This window comes from Centrocercus urophasianus, unplaced genomic scaffold (genome assembly GCF_019232065.1).
Source record: "Centrocercus urophasianus isolate 14NV4802_14NV808 unplaced genomic scaffold, USGS_Curo_1.0 seq_13, whole genome shotgun sequence".
Taxonomy (NCBI): domain Eukaryota; kingdom Metazoa; phylum Chordata; class Aves; order Galliformes; family Phasianidae; genus Centrocercus; species Centrocercus urophasianus.
In genome coordinates, this window is record NW_024884475.1 from 40633768 (window position 1) to 40651693 (window position 17926).

Here is a 17926-nt window from a genome sequence, read left to right on the forward strand (position 1 = left end):
TTTCTCGGCTGCAGCAGCTGCTGCACTGTTTGTGCTGTTCCCATCCGATATTATCTTCTGAAAGACTGAACGGACGGTTTACAGGATGCATGACAGGTGGCTTTTCCTTATTTATGGTGGGGTCTGGTTTATTTTTAAAGCCTCAGCCCCACCTTATCCTGTGCACTGTGCTGGCTGATGTTATCCACAGCCATGCTCCGGCTCAGCATGAGGCAGAGCAAAGCTCAGGATGGGACACAGAGCAGGAGGTCCTGTTTGCATGGAGAACAGCTCACTGTTTTGATCTCTGCAGTGTTAGTAAATAGCTGCAAGCCAAAAACAGGTGCCTGCATTCCTATTTCAATCAGAACATGGGGAAGGGGCCTGATAAGCCCAGCAGTGGACATGAGATCTCACCAGTTTGGCAGGAGTTACTGCTCTGAGCGTTTTCCAGGGGCTTCGGGTGCAGTAAACAGTCAGAAAGCTGCACATCCAGCCAGCTATTGTGTCTGTCTTTCAAAAAAGCAAAGCTGAGCAAAGAGAAATCATCTCATTTCCAGAAAAGAGGCTGCTTTTTTTTTTTTTTTTTTTTTTTTTCCTTTTTTTTTTGCCAGGGTAGTATATACTGACAGCATGACCAGAGCTTGACTGGCATCCTGGAGGTTGAGGGGATGCCCCTTCCTGCTTAGGCTGAAACTGGGAGCCCAGCCCTGAGTGTCTCTGGAGGGAAGGTCTACATCCATCCTCCTGCCCCAAATTCACCCCTCGTTCAGGTCACACAGGGTCTTGCCAAGCTGATTCTCAGACATCCCCAAGCATGGAGGTGCCCTCACCTCTTTGGCCATGTCCCATTTATGATTCCCCCATCACTCTCAAGATTTTGTTCTCACTATCTAATAAGCTTTTCTTCTGCTGCAATGTGTGTCTGCTGGCCATTGCTAGCTGTCTGCTCGCTCCAAGCTGGGCGCCATCAGCCATACTAAGAGCAGCAGCTACTGCCTGCACAGCCTCTGTGTGCACAGCAATGCTGGTTGGAGCATCTGCAGCCCCCTTCACGCTGCAGCTGGTGGCTATTCTCACATTGCTCCACCTAAAACCAAGACTAAAATGTGACTTCCTCTCTTCAGCTACAGGCACATGTAGCAGACCAGGTGTTTTTGGTGCTGTGGTTTTACTTTGATATCCGGCACACCATTTCGGTTGGGGTGTGCCACCCTCTGTCACAGAGCTGGACAAGTGCCATGGTCCTACAGTATTTCTGAAAGATGCAGAGGTCGCTTGCATCCTTTACAGTAGAAAATATATTTTTTCCAGTGCAGGAAAAAAAAGCTAGCAGTGGTGCCTTTCAGCAGTAGAGCAGAACTGTTGTGGTTCTCCATCTTTCTGCCAGGTTTAAAGAAATGTAAGCATTAAAACCATCCTTCCTAGGCAGGTGAGTGGACCTGTGCAGCCTGAAGGCCTGAGGTTGCCAGCAGGTAGAAGACACTGTGCCCTATGGGAATACACCTCGGAAACGTGGGGATTATCACAACCATAAAGATCAAACAGGAAAGTTAAGAGGCACACGTTTGTTATGCAAAGCGGTGCGTAGACATTAATGCTCATTAGTGCAGCAGGCTGCAAATGCAGATTTATAAATTACTAGGACCCGTTGCTGCTGGTGGCTTAGGCTAGACGCATGATCCAGAGGTGATGGGCTGTGAGGAGCCGTTTGGCAGGTAGTGTGGAGTTGATGTGACCATGGAGGAGCAGATGAACTTGTGGCATCCACTACACTTGGGCCTGATGGTGAGCCTGCTCTCCATACTGCTGGAGAGCAGAGCCTCAGGTCCCAAGGAACTTCTTTCCCATGCATTTCTTGCAGAGAGCCTTCAAAGAACCTCCAGCCACATAAGCAGCACCCACCAGGCTCCCAGCAGCTCGCAGGACAGAGCTTTACCTGCTTTTTCCCTGTTCCTCTGAAAAAAGCTTGTGCCATTACAGTCTGCTTGCTGTTGCTACCAGGCCTGCAGCCAGTGCTTTGCAGGCAGGGACAGCTCAGCTTGCTGCACCTGTGGCTCAGGGCCACCTCTTCCTGGTCCATCCATGACAGTGAATTGTGCCATCCCCAGCACACTGCATCATGCTTAGCGCTATAAAGATGGCAAAGGGTCTGGAGTGGAAGATGTATGAGGAGAGGCTAAGGTCCCTGGGTTTGTTCAGCCCAGAGCAGAGGAGGCTGAGGGGAGACCTCATGGCAGCTACAGCTCCTCACAGGGAGCAGGGAACAGCATGGAGCTGCATCGGGAGGGATGGTCTATTTGAGTCTAAGGAACAGACTCCCCAGGGTAATGGTCACAGCACTGAGCTGTGGAGTCCTAAAAACATCTAGACAACACTCTCAAACATAGGGTTTGGATTTTGGGTGGTCCTGTGTAGAGCCAGGAGCTGGACTCAATGATCCCTGTGTGTCATCCAACTCGGGATGTTCTATGACTCCACAAAAGTTGCTCGAGCCTTAAGCAACAACTGTGTAACAATCGGTATTTACCAAGTGACTAAAGTAGAGCAGGCTTTCTCACAACAAGCTCAATTTATAAGACCTTATACAAATGCCAAAGAATCTTTTTATTTGTCAAAACGATCTTCAGCAAAGGAGGCTCAGTGGGGCATTTGCATCTTATGATAAAGCTTGGGGACAAGGCTCTTCTCCCCAGCTTCTTGTGTGAACAGGACAGCTGGCTCCCTGCAACCTGCAAGGCGATTTTGGAGCCAAGCCCTATTCCAGCAGTGCTGCCATTCAGGTGAGAGCTCTCAGGCACCCGATATGCTCCAGGGTACACTGTGGGTTATAGTTATCCTTCAACTGGGAAAACAGTTGGCTTTAAAGCTGCGCAATTGGTGATATTGGCATTGAGGTTACATCTCCAGAGCCAAAAGGAAGGAGAATCTGTGGAGGCAGGGAAGGTGGGCAGTGGGTGGCCCAGCAGAGACATGGAGAAAGCAGGAGAGCAGAGCGAGAATGGCCACATTTCTGAACTCAGCTCCTCCCCTGCCACCGCCCCACAGCTCAGTTTCAGAAACACAGAGGCAATTCACAATCAAAAGACTTGTGTGTCCTCAGGTTTCAGTTGGCTTGCCTTTCTGCCAGGCGGGAGCACACGTAGAACCCTGCAGAAGAGAGATGTGGGGCTTGTCCAAAATGTTTTGTTCCCAACGTCTCCTTCATCTTTTGGCTTGTGATTCCCCTGCACAAACTTGCATGGTGGCTGGGAAGAAGTGAAAACATGGCTGGATGCCAGACGCTATCCCCTGTCCCATGGAATATGTATATATATATTTAAATTAATGACTTTAAACGAACCCTCCCCCACTGCACTCATTGCTGTGACATCACTCCCAAGTGACGCCCAAGTCTAAATACGGCTGTAAACAGGAATCGTCCCCACGGGAGTCACGCTGGCTATAAATCCAGCAGCAGAGAGGCTTGCTGAGCAGAAGAGAGGCTACAGCTTCCTGCCGGCTGGGGATGGTGAGGAAGCACTGCTGGGTGCTGTTGGGCATGCAGCTGCCGCCACAGGGAAACTGAGGCAGGCACTGCAGGGAGGGGCAGGGCTGGGAAAGGAGCTGTGCCCTGCCTCGGCCAGAGGCCACTGGGGAAGAGGGAGCTGCTGGCGACAGGGATGCCTAAGCTGGGGCTCAGCGAGCATAATCTCTCCAGTCTCAGCCTTGGCAATAACCCCAGCCCCTTTCTGTAGTGCCTGACCCCACCATCCAGGAGAAATGGCCACAGAGAAGTCAGTGACTCCTACTGAGGAGCAGCTAGAGATCCTGGAGTACAATTTTTGCAAGGTGAACAAGCATCCTGATCCCACCACGCTGTGCCTCATTGCAGCAGAGACCGGGCTTTCTGAAGAGCAGACCCTGGTGAGTGTGCACCCCTCAGCCTCCCCTTGGCACTGGCCTTGCTCTCTCCACACATGCCTCTGCACCCTACACAGCTCCTGCCTACCCTGTCCTCTGTTCTTCATCATACACCCTGTATCTTCTGTCCCCACAAACTCCCTGCTGTACCTCTCATGCTACCCCATCACCACCTGTACCCCTTTGTGACCCACATATTCCCTTCTTACGTTCATATACTGCACGCTACTGCACCCACAAGCCTTCTTTGCTTTTCTTACCCCACACTGCACCCATGGAGCCCTGCTGAACCCCACCTCCTCCCTGCACCCCACCAGTTCCTGCCCCTGCATCCCCAAAGCCCCTTCCCCTGTAACCGCAGCCACCTGGGCTTCCCAAATCACAGCTGGATGCCCTGTTGGTTTCCTTGTGGCTCCAATGCCCCAACCCCAGGCTGGGCTGGGCGGTTGGCACTTTCATCACCTGCTGTGTGTCACTAGCTGGCAGCAGGGCCATGCATGCTGTCCATTCCTTCCAACCTAATAGTCCTCATAGTTCCTTCTGAGAGTCCCAGGTACCCAAATGACCGTTGGTTTTGTGGTAAGAAGAATTGTGGTCATTTTAAAACAGATGCAGGATAGATACAGTTCTTGCAGGATGTGCTGTGGGAAATACCCAAGCTGTGCCAGCTCTTCATCACTGCAGTTAGATAGTCCACCATCCCTGAATATTATGTTAGGAAAAATTGTCAGCCTCTCTGAGGGACATGAAGGTCTCTAAAGAGGCTGCCTCTGCTTGGGACTTGCTGAGTGCCTTGTGCTCCATCTGGCTGCCTGCTGGGTCTCAAAGGCAACCAGCTCCTTCCCAACACCAGGCTGCAGAGCAGCTCCTGTTTTGATGCAGATGCGTTATGAACTCCTAGATAGCAGGTTTCCTGGGCATAGAAATCAAACGCATACACAGAAAAAGTGCAGCATTTTGCAGAGTTGCCAAGCCTGGTTCTCCCTGGGCAAAGCCAAGGGGCAGGAGAGGCAAGCAAGCAATGCCAGTATTTAGCCTGTTCCAGTAAAGGATACTGGGTGTAACACCCAGAGCGCTCCCAGAGTTCTGAAGATGAAGATCACGTTAGGAATAGGATCAGGATTGAGCTGCGATGTGCCTGCATTGCGTATGGCACAGACTCACCACTCCTGACACTTGGAGTGCTTTACTGGCCAGATATAGCAAGCATTTTAATGCCAGTAAAATCAAGATGCAGATGTACTGAGTCAACAGGACATGATGGTTTGAGACAGGAAGTGAAATTTTTTAGGAGGCAGGCAGGCAGGCAATCAGCTCGTTGGATGCAGCTTAAGGCAGAGCTAGCGCAACGGCCACTTGCGCTGAATGCCATGTTTGTATCATTAGTGACTGGAATGGCTTCAAAAATAGCTGTGAACAAATATAGCAACAGAATGAGCAGCAACAAAGCATGTCACAGGCAAATGCCTAAAGACAAGCCTGAGCTGTGCTTCCAGCACGAGTTATTCTTCTTACGGAGGTGTTGTGGCTTTATCCAACTGCTTTTGTCCAGCATTTCAAATTGCAGCTGAGCTGAAGTGGCACCAGCAGGTCTGGGAGCTGGGTTAGAGATGCCAGGTCATAAAAAATAATGTAGCAATTAATATTATTTGAAGACTAAGATAAATTTTAACCCACCTTAAGAATCTGTTTGTCCTTAAATCTGCAGTGTCACCTGTGTTTTTCCTCTCAGTCTTCGTGAAGCAAGTTAACTTTTGGTTCCTGTCATTTTGGGACCTGCGGTGAATGTTTCACTGCTACAGCTGCAGACACTACCCAGGAGGTTTAGCCTACTTACTCTGTTTGTAAGGCAAATCTGGACTCACAGCAATAAAATGAGGACTCACACAGGTTGTCAAGGTCTGAAAAGGCCTGAAAGAGATGTACTCACATTTGACAAAACCTTCTGGTTATGAACACCTCGCTAAAAGCAGCACCCTGAGTTTCCTTCACCTCATTCCACATGCTGGCCCCATCTGCACCTTTTGCAAGGCTTTCTGAATGTTTGCTCAGCCCACTGCACTCAGTCTCTGTTGTTGTTTTTTTTTTCCTTCCAGAAATGGTTCAAGCAGCGCCTGGCAGAATGGAGGAAGTCTGAAGGGCTGCCCTCAGAATGTGGGTCTGTCAGGGACTAGAGGATGCTGCTCCTGGCCCCATCCATGCTGTAAACAATGGTGAAGATCTTCAAAGTGGGTTTACTTGGGGTTCTCCTGTCACAAAAGGTTTCAAGATACAAAGCAATACCCTGATATTTAACATAATTTTTATTTATAGAAGATTATATATATATAATATGTATGTATATGTGTATACAGCTTCTGATGGCTGCGTAACTCGTCTAGCAGTTCCCATTAATAGCAGCTGCACAGGCCAGGAAATCTCATGCCCTTGTCCTGGACTCATGGAAAAGCTGCCATGAAACGTTCAAGCACAGGGGGGAAGAATAGAGATTTCTTTTCCCTATTATCCCAAGAGGCAAAGCATGCATGCTAGCTTTAGTATATAGAGCATCCAGAGAGGAGGGCAATTGGAAAACTTGATGTCTTGTTCTTGTGGTGTCTTGGTTAATTTAAGGTGCCCATGCCAGCTCTGGATGTTGACAAGATAAAAGCCTACATCATTAACAGACTGAGCCAAGATCCCTTGAATGTATGTCTCACATTTCTGTTAAAGATAACCGAAGGGAGAGAACTGGTCTTTTCTTTGTCCAAAGTGTGAATAAAAACCAAAGATTTTTGGTGAGAGATGCTATGTTGTGTCCCTTCCCATGCTCCCTGCCCCAGGAACAGAAGGCACACTCCTCTGGGTGGATAACACTTCTCCAAAACGGGGTCAGCAGGCGCTGGGTTTTTCCCCTCTTGCCACAGAGTTGGGCAACCTCTGGTCTAGGGCACCCTCCATCCATCCACAGCACACAGCCCAGGCGTGGGGTAGCAAGATGCTGTTTGGGGGGATTCCCTGCAGGGTCAGAGGCCAGCTGCCAGCCCCTTTATGGCTGTTCACAAGCCAGAGTGACAGTGCTGGGGCTCTTCACAGAGGCCAGTTTCTGGTCCATTCTGGTACAGGACAGACTGAAAAGTAACAAGCATTATTACCTAGTGACCTTACCTTGTACAATAGGGATCAAAATCCTCTCTTTAGTAGATCAGTGAGTCAATTAGTGGATCCCCTGATAAATCCTCTTCCAGTTTGTAGTCACCTGCCTCTACTACTCCTGAAGGAATCAGCTTAATGCAGAGAAGATTAAGATACATTGACTGGCACTTAAACTGGCATGTGCTTAGAATCCTCATTTTTGCTTATTCATTTATTCTCCTGCAGTGGTATGTTCATTTTATTCCTTGCTGGAGAGCATCACTATCACATCAGTATCTCCAGCCAATGCTTGGATTGCCAATGCCAAGCACACTAAACTCACTAGAAACACATAAAATCATTTTCTCCTGTGCCATGTCCTGCTTAGGCTGTGCTGCTCCCATCCAGCAGCCAAACCAACCCACACTTCGACCCAACTGAAGCTCTAGGTTTGCCCTGTAAAGTGTGGCACTAATACCCATACCCAAGAATGCCACTATCCTTGGGCATGGCAGAGATGTTGTAGCATCCCATGAGAGGGTCTAGATTGTCTTAGTTTTCCCATAGAAGCCTGGTAAGAACAGTAAGGGTGTGAAATGCACCTTTAAAAACATACAAATGTATTATGTCTCTGTTGGGACCATTCTTCCCTGTCTAAAAAGGGGCACACTCAGCCCATCTCCCCCACAGCTGTAAAGGGCTGCTAGCTTTATGCTGAGCACTTACCTTATTAGGCACTGAATTTCCTAATACTGTGCAGGTGGTTGCTGTCAACTTGAAAAGGACCTTCAAGTAATGAGTCTGGTTTTACAGTTCCCAAGGGATGTGTAGAAAGGGTCATTTCATTACACCTCTGAAACCCCTGCAGGGGTTTCATGATTGCATTTTTCTTGCTTACCATTACCACCTAACTATACCACAGGTATGACAGTAGAAATAATAATAATGTTACGGTCAGGGTGTGCCATGGAAAGTGGGTGAGGTTTTACAGCACCTTAGTGGTAACTCTCACGTGCCCAGGGCAAATTTAGAGTTGCTCATCCTGGACTATAGAAAGAGAGAGACTGTGTGAACTCTCCCTTGGTGGGAGAGGGTACCAGGGCAGTCATAACAGCACAGCAGGACAGTGTGTTTGTGGAGACTTTTTGGAGCATGGTGACACCCATTCACTCTGGTATGTTTAAGGGTTCTTTCTCTTTCCAAGTAGCTTTTCATCGGTTTAATCCAGTGAACTCAACAGCCCACAGATTTTTGTGCTCTCTCTGATTGCAGAGACATGAATTTGCAAACCTGCTCTTTCTGCAAGGTTCTTTTTGGACATGACAGGGAGGGGGGAGAAAGCATGTTTCTGTTTCATAACTTGCCAGGCAACCCTTGCAGGTAGGTTGGATGATTAGCCAGCCTAGGCTGCCCAGACAAACAGAAACACCTGTTATCAACGCTTTCATAGATTACTGAAAGGTACCATGGGGATAGCACTGTTCCCACAAGGCTTTAGGAGCAAAGGTGAAGATATATTTCTTAAAGGGCTTAAAAACTTTGCAATTTTATTTCAGTCCATTGAGCACAAATGTCTTAGAAGCTATAGAAACACAGGGATATAGACTTTTTGTACCCCAGGACCAAGTATTATGCAGCACTGAAAATCTTCATACTGAATATTCACCAGAAAAAAACCATTCATCTGGCACAGTTATCATAGACTGTTCCTGGTTAAGTGTCCCAGGCCTGGAGCAATTGCATGATGTGGACAGCTGTGGGAGTCCCCACCATGCAAAAAAACACAGCAGGCGGGGCACTGCTTTGCTGCTTAATATCACCTGGCTGAAAACTTTCAGGGCACACAGCCCCAGCAAATGCTTGTTAGACAACAGCTCAGCACCACAAAGCTTGTGTTGGCAAGCTGCTGCTAGGGCATCTCACTGCAGACCCCCTGAAAGGTGCTTGCTGACTTATCTCCCTGTCACACCTACCTGCTGCAGGCAACACTGCAAGCATGGCTGCCTGGCATCTTGGTGGGAACTGCTTGCAGGACGCTGGCCCCCTGCCTCCAGGTCAAGACAAGACATGCTCAGGAAAGCAGTACACTTTTCAGAAGCCAAACAACAGTTTCAGCAGTTTCTGCCAATTGGCTCTTCAAGAGCTTTTCCTTGCAAAGGTGCATGGGGGTAAAGGATAACTGCACAAAGTCCACCTCCAGACTTGCTGCATTACAGAGCTGGCATTCTTTCTGCAGCAGGCTCATCAGTTTACACACACAGCGAGCACAACCACATCCAAACCTTGCATCAAGTGCCACCCTGCAGCCCTGCTTGGACACAGCTTTGCAAAGGCTGTCTCAAGATCCATCTGAGGGAGGAATCACACATATCTCAGTCAGGTCTCTCAACTCATATGGTGATCATAAAGCTTTCTCCAGTTCTAGGAAGATAAGTGACTTTTTTTTTCTTTTTCTTTTTTTTTTCCTTATGGTGGCAAGCACTATGAACACGCAAACATCCCCACACACGATGGTACTTTCAGTGGTTCTGCAACCTGAAGGAATTAAGCAATACCACTGACAAGAGGAGAGTCCCAGGAAAATATTTGTTATTTGCTTATGCTTTCCAGGAGGGAAAATGAGGCTTGCTGCAGGCAGATATAGAAGTACCCCCCTTCTGCTGCCCAAACTGCTTTTGAGTTCAATCTTGTAAAGCTGTAGAGAGCAACAAAGTTGGCAGGGGCAACCCAGGCATACTCAGGTGCATATAATGCATCTTCCCCTTCCCAGATCCACCCCTTCCCAGACCTCATTTAAGGGTTGGCATTGCAGGCAATGGTTTCTTGCTGGAGTTCTCTACCTGCATCTTTCTGAAGGTAAGCAGATTCTTTTCTTTGCTTCTATGCCTATTGCATTTGAGGGAATCTTTACTTGCTAAGCTTAAGACTTTGCTATTCTACTGTCATTATTATACTTTCTGTTGCTTTACAGCACCCCACAGTACAGTTTGCCTTCTTGGCTATTAGTAGATTGCACTGGCTCACAATAAGCCCACGGTCAACAACACCCCCAGAGACCTTCCTGCTAAGCTGCTACCCAGCCACTCATTTCTGATCTGTACCTGTGTCCGGCGTTGTTCTGGCCCAGGTGCAGCATGTTTAGTATTTTCCTTTGCTGAACTTCATGCTAGCTAATTGTCTAGTGCTCCAGTGTATCGGGTTCCTCTGCAAAGGTCTCTCTTTCCTTCAGGAACTTAACAGCATTTTCCAGTTTAGTATCATCAGCAAATTTGTTGAGGGTGTATTCTACTAATCCTGCAACCAGATCACTGATAAAAGTGGTGAACACAAGTGGCTCTAGAATGGAACACTGGGGGAATACTGCTAACAATCAGCTCACAAGCAGTTGTAGACCCATCCACTTTGAGCTCAGCTATTCGTTCAGCTCATCACCTGGCATATCCTGTGTTAATCAGACAGATGAACAATTTGTTCTGGGAGATGCTGTGAGTGACAGTATTATAGGTCTTATTAACAATCCAGAAAGATTACATGTACTGCCTATCCACCAAGTGGGTAGTCATATGATAGAAGATCAGATCGCTAAGGCAGGACTTTTCTTTGATGAATCTATGTTGACTATGCTTGATAATACCTTTATTCTTTAACAGCCTCCTAACAGCATCTAGGACAATCCTCTCCATAACTTTTCCAGGTGTTTAGGCTAGACCAACAGGTCTATAGTCCCCTGGGTTTTCTTCTGTGCCTTTCTTGTCGATCAGTATAATGCAGCTTGGTAAATTGCTGAGAGGAGTCCAGCTATAACATCTGCTACTTCTTGCAGTACTTAGGGGTCAGAACCCATGTACTTCTGAACATTCAGCAATACAGCTTGTCCCTTACAATTTCAGTACACAGCTTCCCTTTTGAAAGGAAAGGCAGGCACTGTTTGTAATGAGGAGCAGGGAGAAAGGTGTTTTGCTTGTCCAGTGTAAATCCAAGTAAACCATACCCAAGAGGCCTAGGGCATAGCCTGGACACCCGGTCTACAACCATCTGCAACCTGGGCTGCCTGCCTTTCAGTGTGAGGTAACAAGACTGCAAAGTCTGTGTATCTCCTTAGGATACAACCACTTGACAGCTCTTTGTATTGTTTTCCCTGGGTTGGTATCCTTGGTCCCTTCCCAGTGCAGCTGCATAGCAATGCGCTTGCACATGCTATGGCAACTGCTGCTGACTGCAGGGTGCCAGCTGGATGGAGCACAGCTAACCTCCCCCCACAGGCACTGTTCTGGATGACCTACACCACTAACCCACAGCTTCCACTGGCCAACCTAAGTACCCACTCCCTTTAAACACCATTTCACTGTCCCAGAAGGGCCAGCTGTGTCATTCCTTGTTGAGGTAAATGAAGCCGAGACCAGTGGTTAGAGTAAAATGTTCTGCTTTATGCATCAGAAAAAACTACAAAACCGTTGTATAATAAATTTAATTACAAAAAGTGTTTTTTTGCCACGCTCTTTAGACTCAGGCGTATGACCAGAGCATAGTTACAGGGATATCAATACTGGGAAAGTAATGCACCTCTGTAATTCATCTTTCTCATCTGCTATGCTAACAGAAATCACTTTAAAAAAAAAAATGTTAAATTTCTCACCCATAAGACTGCTTGCTGTAGCACAATCTGGACCAAACCAAAATAAGACACTTAGACTGATGGAATCCTCCACTCTGGTACCACCTAAACTTCTTTCAGTCACTACTTTAAATTATACTTTGCTTACAGGGAAAAACTAGAACAGAAATACTTAATGTCTTACCGCCTTTGTGTTCTTGTTCTTATCTGATAAAGTAGTTGCAACCTGCCCAATTTCCAGGAATTACCAAGTAGCCACTCTCTTAAAAGGAAACTCCTGAGGCTCTTGGGAAGTAGGGTCTCATTTTTAACAGCACAATACTGCTAACAGGGTTCTCTAAAACCTGTTACCTATAATCATTTAAACCTGAGACATCAGGACAGTTTATTCACAGGATACAACTTTGTTTCATTAAAATCAATAGCTGACTCCAACCTAGCAAGATGCCATCTTAGCCTAAGCTATAAATACCCTTAAATCTGCTGCCTGAGAGTTTCATTTCCCCCTATAAATATGCTACAAATATATTATTTTCCAGAGTTATTTTCAAAACGCTATAAAAACAGATTCTCCTACCAACTAGATATGATTTTCAGAGGAACTACACAGACAGAAAGAAAAGCTATCTTTACATTTCTGTTACCATGTGGCAAACTGACTGTAGATGAGCACCCCATCTTCCACAGCTGCAAATACTGTGCTGTAGGAAAAGAGCTGTCACTGCACTTCCAAAACCAGCTGTGCTATCAGCTCCTTGGCATCCTTCATGCTGGAGGAGATCTCTGAGCCATCCTCTGCCACGTGGGTACCAAGCAAGAACATCTTCCTCTTGTCTCCGATATCAGACAGTGCCAGAGCATCGTAGATATCTGTGATGCAATATGCACCTTCAAGGTCCTAGTACCAAAACAAGTCAATCAAAACAAGCCTATTAATTGCAACAGGGAGGGAAAGGGTCTCAAAATTTCTGAGGGCATCGTTCTTATGTACCTCTATGAGATCAAGTTTCCATGCCCTAAAATGCTTTGGAAACAAAATGCTTATCCTTAACTTTTTCCCCAAAAAAATAAGAAGCAAAGGTACATTCTTGTTTCAGTAAGACCTGCATCTTACAGATCTAAAACGCAACCTCAGATTACTTCACTCTGTGGTCAACAGGTGCCCTCAGAAGCCTCTCCCCTCCCTTCCCCCTCCACCCCCCCCAATCCACATAGCCTTAATTGAAGAGCTTTGCTGCTGTTTTCAGAGTCACAGCCAGTTGAAGTTCAGCTAGGCACAGGAACCCCTACCTGCTTGTTGGCTAGAACCACCACTGGCAGGGTGGAGTTGTTCTGGATCAGTTGATGAAGTAGCTCTTTTGCCACAGGCAGTCGGGCATGATCAGCTGAATCCACAACATAGATGAGCAACAACACTTTGGGCAGATACATCTTCCAGTACGAACGTAGAGATTCGCTGCCCCCAACTGGAAGAGTAAAGAGCAGCACAAAATTCACCAAGTAACCCAAACAGCACCACACCCATAATGCAGGCAGCGGACCCTGGGGTGAAAACCCAAGGTATTGGGCCTACTGTATGCAAGACTGGAAATAGCTTTATTCCCCCCATCTGAGTCCCATGCAGGCTTATGTGTATGTTCAGAAAAAAGTCTTTTCGTTTTATGTTCTGGAGGTTTGTTTTTTATGGTTGCTTTCTGCCTTGTAGGTTCTTTCTCTCAACCTAGAAGGGAGAGCAGAAACAGGTTCAGTGTCCATAAGGATCATGTGAGAATGTCCCCACATGATCAGTCTACATGCCCCTCACAAAACAAAGGAGCCTACAATTTCCCAGAGAGAAATTTAACCCTAGAGTGGAAAAGGCTCTCATTAGATCTGTGTAATGTCAGGGGCTAATTCAAAACTCCCAGGGCTTTCACACTGTCAAAGCTGCAGAGGTACCTTAGGAAGAAATAAAAATCAAGTTCCAGCAGGCTCTTTGAGCTGTCCTTAGGTGGCAGGAGTAATCTTTTGCACAGATTACATTTCTACCAGGTCTCTTCTCTGCTGACTAAGCTTTTCATATTCAAAACAAGGGCTTATAACAATATGAAGCCACATGTCTAAGACTGCTGTTACCATCTAAGGACAATGTGGTGGCTTGTTGAATTTTAAGAGAGACAGGAATAGTGTATTGTTAAGCACTTCAGACGTATTTTCAGCTCTTCAGATCTGTTCCTTTCAGGAAAAGGTTGGGGGGAAGAGAGGTCCTCTGCAACACACTCAAGGGTCGTGGGTGACTTGACTCCAAATGTAACAAACTTCCAAACTATTATACTTGGGGTTTCCTATGACAGCTTCCTGCCTTATTTAGGAATTCTTCAAAATTGACATGCTAGCTAATCTGTTGTGTTTCAAAGCAATTTTGCTTTCACTTAAGTAAAAATGATTTAGTAGTTTCAAGAATGTACAAAGAAAAGCAACATTTCCCTGCTAGGGAGTATGTGCTTCTTCTAATCATAGAATCATCGAAGCCTTAGAGGTGGAAGGGACCTTTAAAGCCCATCTAGTCCACCTCCTGTAGTGAACAGGGACACCTACAGCTACATCAGGTTGCTCAGAGTCCCATCCAGCCTGGCCTTTAATGTCTCCAGGGATGGGGCTTTGCACCACTTCTCTGGGCAACCTGTGCCAGTGCATCGCCACCTTCACTGTAAAAGACTTTTGCCTTATATGCAACTCAATTTTTCCCTCTTTTACTTTTCTTCTTCAGCTCCAGCATACCTGCAGGCAGAACTGAGATCTGCCACTGCTGAAATAAGCCAAAGGGCCATGACTGACATATTATTCTTGGGGCTTATGCCTCCGACAGTACTGTGTTATTTTATAGGCTCCCCGCTATTTCTCTTGTCCAGTGCATTCATACATAGCATAAACCAGGGGTCAGCAACTTACAGCTAATGGTTTTCTTTCTTAAACAAATAGCAATACAGCAGAAACCAGGCTCTCCTACCGCTTACAGAGGCAAGATTCAACCCACTTATCTGTATAATGGTAGAAAGAAAAGGAACAATATTCTGTCTGTCCAGGCCAGCAAGATAAAAATCCTGCTGTCTGCTGATCATAGTATGCCACATAATCACAGCGTAGGCTGCTAACCCCTGCTACAGGCAATGGTACAGACTAAGTAACCAGATTAGAGCACCATGCAGATTTACCTGGCTGAAACTGGCCTGAGACATTTCATCTCCCATGGGTCAGATTGCAGCCATCACATCTCAGTCACTACCAACCTGGACCAGAGAGGGAAGGATGACTCAGAAACAACACGTTCTGCTGTGGTGCGCATTGTACTGGGCGTGAGCAATTCCCAAGCAGGTGCAGAAGTACTGTGGTTGGTTTTTTTTTTTTTTTTCAAGCTTAGTTAGTACAGAGCACCTCATTCCTAGCAACAATATCGGGAAATACTGGCGTCTGTCTGATAGGTACAAGGAGAGGAGCACAGAATAGGAGCATATCTGAAGCATTTCCCTAAGGCAGGACTACACTTTGCCTTAGAGACTCCATCTTCCCATCCTAAACACTTACCCACATGCCTGGGAGCAGCGCAACTCCTGCCGACAGCAATACTGAGGTGTACCTGGGCTAGCTGCCAAGTGAGTCAGCCAAGTGCTGGTATGAAAAGCAGAAAGGGAAGCACGTGGCCTCCACAGCAGTCTAGCAAGGATGTCAGCCCTCAGTATCAGGGACTGATGGAATCCAGGGCACCTTCTCTTCTACCACCTCCTATGGAGGCTCTGGAACAAAAGGCATGCAAAGCTTTCCTTCCTGCCTTCTTTCCCCTTAGTATTTCTCTTCTATGCTTGCTCACCTCAGGCTTGAGCACCAACGGGAAGCTGTACAAGGAACAGCGGCCATGCAGGGACACCTGTGCTTTGGACAGGCTTGTTGCCATTGCGTTTAGCAGCACTGTCTGAGAGCACAGCTCCCCCCAGGCAGGCTCAGACAGCACAGACCTCTCCTGACAGCAGGCCGTAATCTTCTTATATCGCCAGGGTCGGGCAGCAGAATCTCCAAGAAGAAAACAACCCCAGCTCCGTGTTATCAGATAAGGAGATACGACGGTTCTACAATAGGGGGCTGATCCCTGGGATGCGTGATCCCTGGGATGCGGGACGGGAGCATCCACCGCGCTCGGCACGAACGCAGCTCACTCACTCTCCAGGAACTCCATCTGGCTCTCCCCGCCGTAGATGCAGACGGCGTTGAAGCCCTCGGTGGGCGCCATGCTGCGCTTCACCTGGTTGGTGGCAAGCGAGTGGAGAACGCTGCTCTTCCCCGCCCCGTCCAGGCCCAGCACCAGGATCTGCCTGCCGGTTCCCTTCACCTGCTAAAGGAGGGAAGCACGCCCGGTCAGCCGGCCGGGGCCTACCCGCCCCCCGGAGCTCACCGCGGCCGGCCGCCCCGTACCTGCTCAGCGGCGGCGGGAGGAGAGCGGCGGGCCCGGCCCCGCACGTAGGCCCACACCCAGGCCGCCACCGCCGCGCCGCCCGCCGCGGCCAGCACCGCTCCACACAGCGCCGCGGGCCGCAGCCGGCTGCCCATGGCCACCCCGCGCCCGGCCCAGCCCTGCCCGGAGAGAGGCGGCGGCCCGCAGCTGGCCGAGCGGCTCCCCCTACAGACAGGCAGACGGACGTGCCTGCAGCGACGAGGCCCCAGCAGGGCGTTGCTGCAGACCTGGAGGTACGTACCGGTGGAAAGAGTCTGGCCTCATCCAGCTGCCGGCTGCAAGTTCCTGATCCTTCCTTTGCTGTTCTCGGCTTCTACAGAACCATTAACTCGTAGATTTACCAAGCCAAAAGAACTTGCGTTTTCATCCCTAGCGGTTGTTCTTTGTGAGTATGCCGTTTTTTCCTCTAGGCTCATTGGTAACTTGGTCCTCTGAAACACAAGTTCCCCCCTTGGGTAATGTGAGGAGGAAAAAAAATACCTCCTATTGTTTTCTTAAACCTACTGATAAGTTTAAAAAGACCACTATGAAGAACCCTGCAGATGCTTTTAAATTGCCAGTGAGGTTGTGTATGCCCCCTCTCTGGAGGCATTCAAGGCCAGGCTGGATGGGGCTTTGAACAACCTGGCTAGAGGGAGGTGTCCCTGCCTATAGCAGGAAGGCTGGAGTGAGAGGATCTTAAAGGTCCCTTCAAATCCAAACCATTCTATGATTCTGTAAGTTTGAAAGAGCAATGAGTGACAAATAATGTTGTATGCTTTCTGGCTTTTTTGTGAATTTGTTTATGTGAAGTCATGGTAACATTTCCGCTTCAGGCCTTGGCATCAAATCCTTTCAGATACAGAAGCCTTTACCTCTCAGGTTAACATCTAGCACAATAGCATCTTCCTGAGGTATTATTTCTACCACTGAAAATCCGTGCATAGGGAAAATTTGTTTTTGCAACAACTAGAAGTTTGAAGAGACGTTTGAGAGTCTACCAGTAGAGTGCCAGGAAGGCAAATGCTCATCCTCAATCTCATCACCTGCCTCCACTTGAGAAGTGCTATGCTTTTCCAATGCAAACAGCTGTCACAACCAGCCACCTTGTCTTATCTAGTTCTTGCTTTGCCAAGCCCGCTACTAAGAGAGCTGGCTTGCAGGAAAGTGGACAGTGAGTCAGCTCAGCTGCCACACAGTTTGATAGTTTACTTTGGAATCATGAAGGCTGGAAAAGACCTCCAAGACCATCATGTCCAATCCCAACCCACCCCCACCATGCCCATTAACCACATCCCTCAATGCCACATCTCTACAGTTCTGTAACACCTTTGAGGACAGTGACTCTACCACGCCCCTGGGCAGCCTGTGCCAATGTCTCACTCATTGTAACAGTCTTGCTGTCCTCCTCAGGTTATCCTCTCCCGCATTATCTAGACCATGTGGTGTTTTTCAGCACCCTATGCACCTCTGCTGTTTGGTGGTCAGTGACTCGCTGGAATACAGCACTGAAGACAGTACTTGCATCAGAAACAGAAAAATTCTGTTAGAAGCTTTGACTAGCATATGGGGGAGCAGTGTAACTGTTTCAAGATGTTTTGGGTTATTCCATACCTCTGAGAGGCAAATTTTTTAAAGGCTGCATTTGAATTTGCTAACATCCAGTTCCCCAATCTGAATTGAGAGATTTATTTTCTTTTCTTAAAAGCTCTATGGAACTCTCTGCTATGGTCTGAAGCCGTGTCCCCTGCCACAAGCAACATCTCACTCAAGCTGCAGAACACTATTCAGCAGGATTGCCGGGGAGAGGTGGGACTCGGCAGAGGAAGCAATCCTTAGGTTGCAATCCT

General features: G+C 47.7%; 2 protein-coding genes across 3 annotated transcripts; one reads left to right on the forward strand and one right to left on the reverse strand.

Annotated features, from left to right (window-relative positions):
* The first annotated feature begins 3380 nt into the window (after positions 1-3380).
* On the forward strand, positions 3381-6665 carry HOPX (HOP homeobox). 2 transcript variants are annotated; one of them, XM_042812672.1, is made up of 3 exons: positions 3381-3490; positions 3717-3885; positions 5979-6665. In XM_042812672.1, the coding sequence occupies exons 2-3, from the start codon at positions 3742-3744 to the stop codon at positions 6054-6056; spliced, it is 222 nt and encodes a 73-aa protein (XP_042668606.1). In that variant the 5' UTR covers positions 3381-3490; positions 3717-3741; the 3' UTR covers positions 6057-6665. The 2 variants fall into 2 exon arrangements, with proteins under 2 accessions (XP_042668606.1, XP_042668605.1); XM_042812671.1 differs by lacking the exon at positions 3381-3490 and having other exon boundaries at positions 3516-3885.
* A 4737-nt stretch (positions 6666-11402) lies between these two features.
* Positions 11403-16192, reverse strand: ARL9 (ADP ribosylation factor like GTPase 9). The gene is made up of 4 exons (XM_042812460.1): positions 16058-16192; positions 15806-15977; positions 12902-13077; positions 11403-12509 (listed from the first exon to the last, which is right to left on the reverse strand). The coding sequence occupies exons 1-4, from the start codon at positions 16190-16192 to the stop codon at positions 12330-12332; spliced, it is 663 nt and encodes a 220-aa protein (XP_042668394.1). The 3' UTR covers positions 11403-12329.
* Between the last annotated feature and the right edge of the window lie 1734 nt (positions 16193-17926).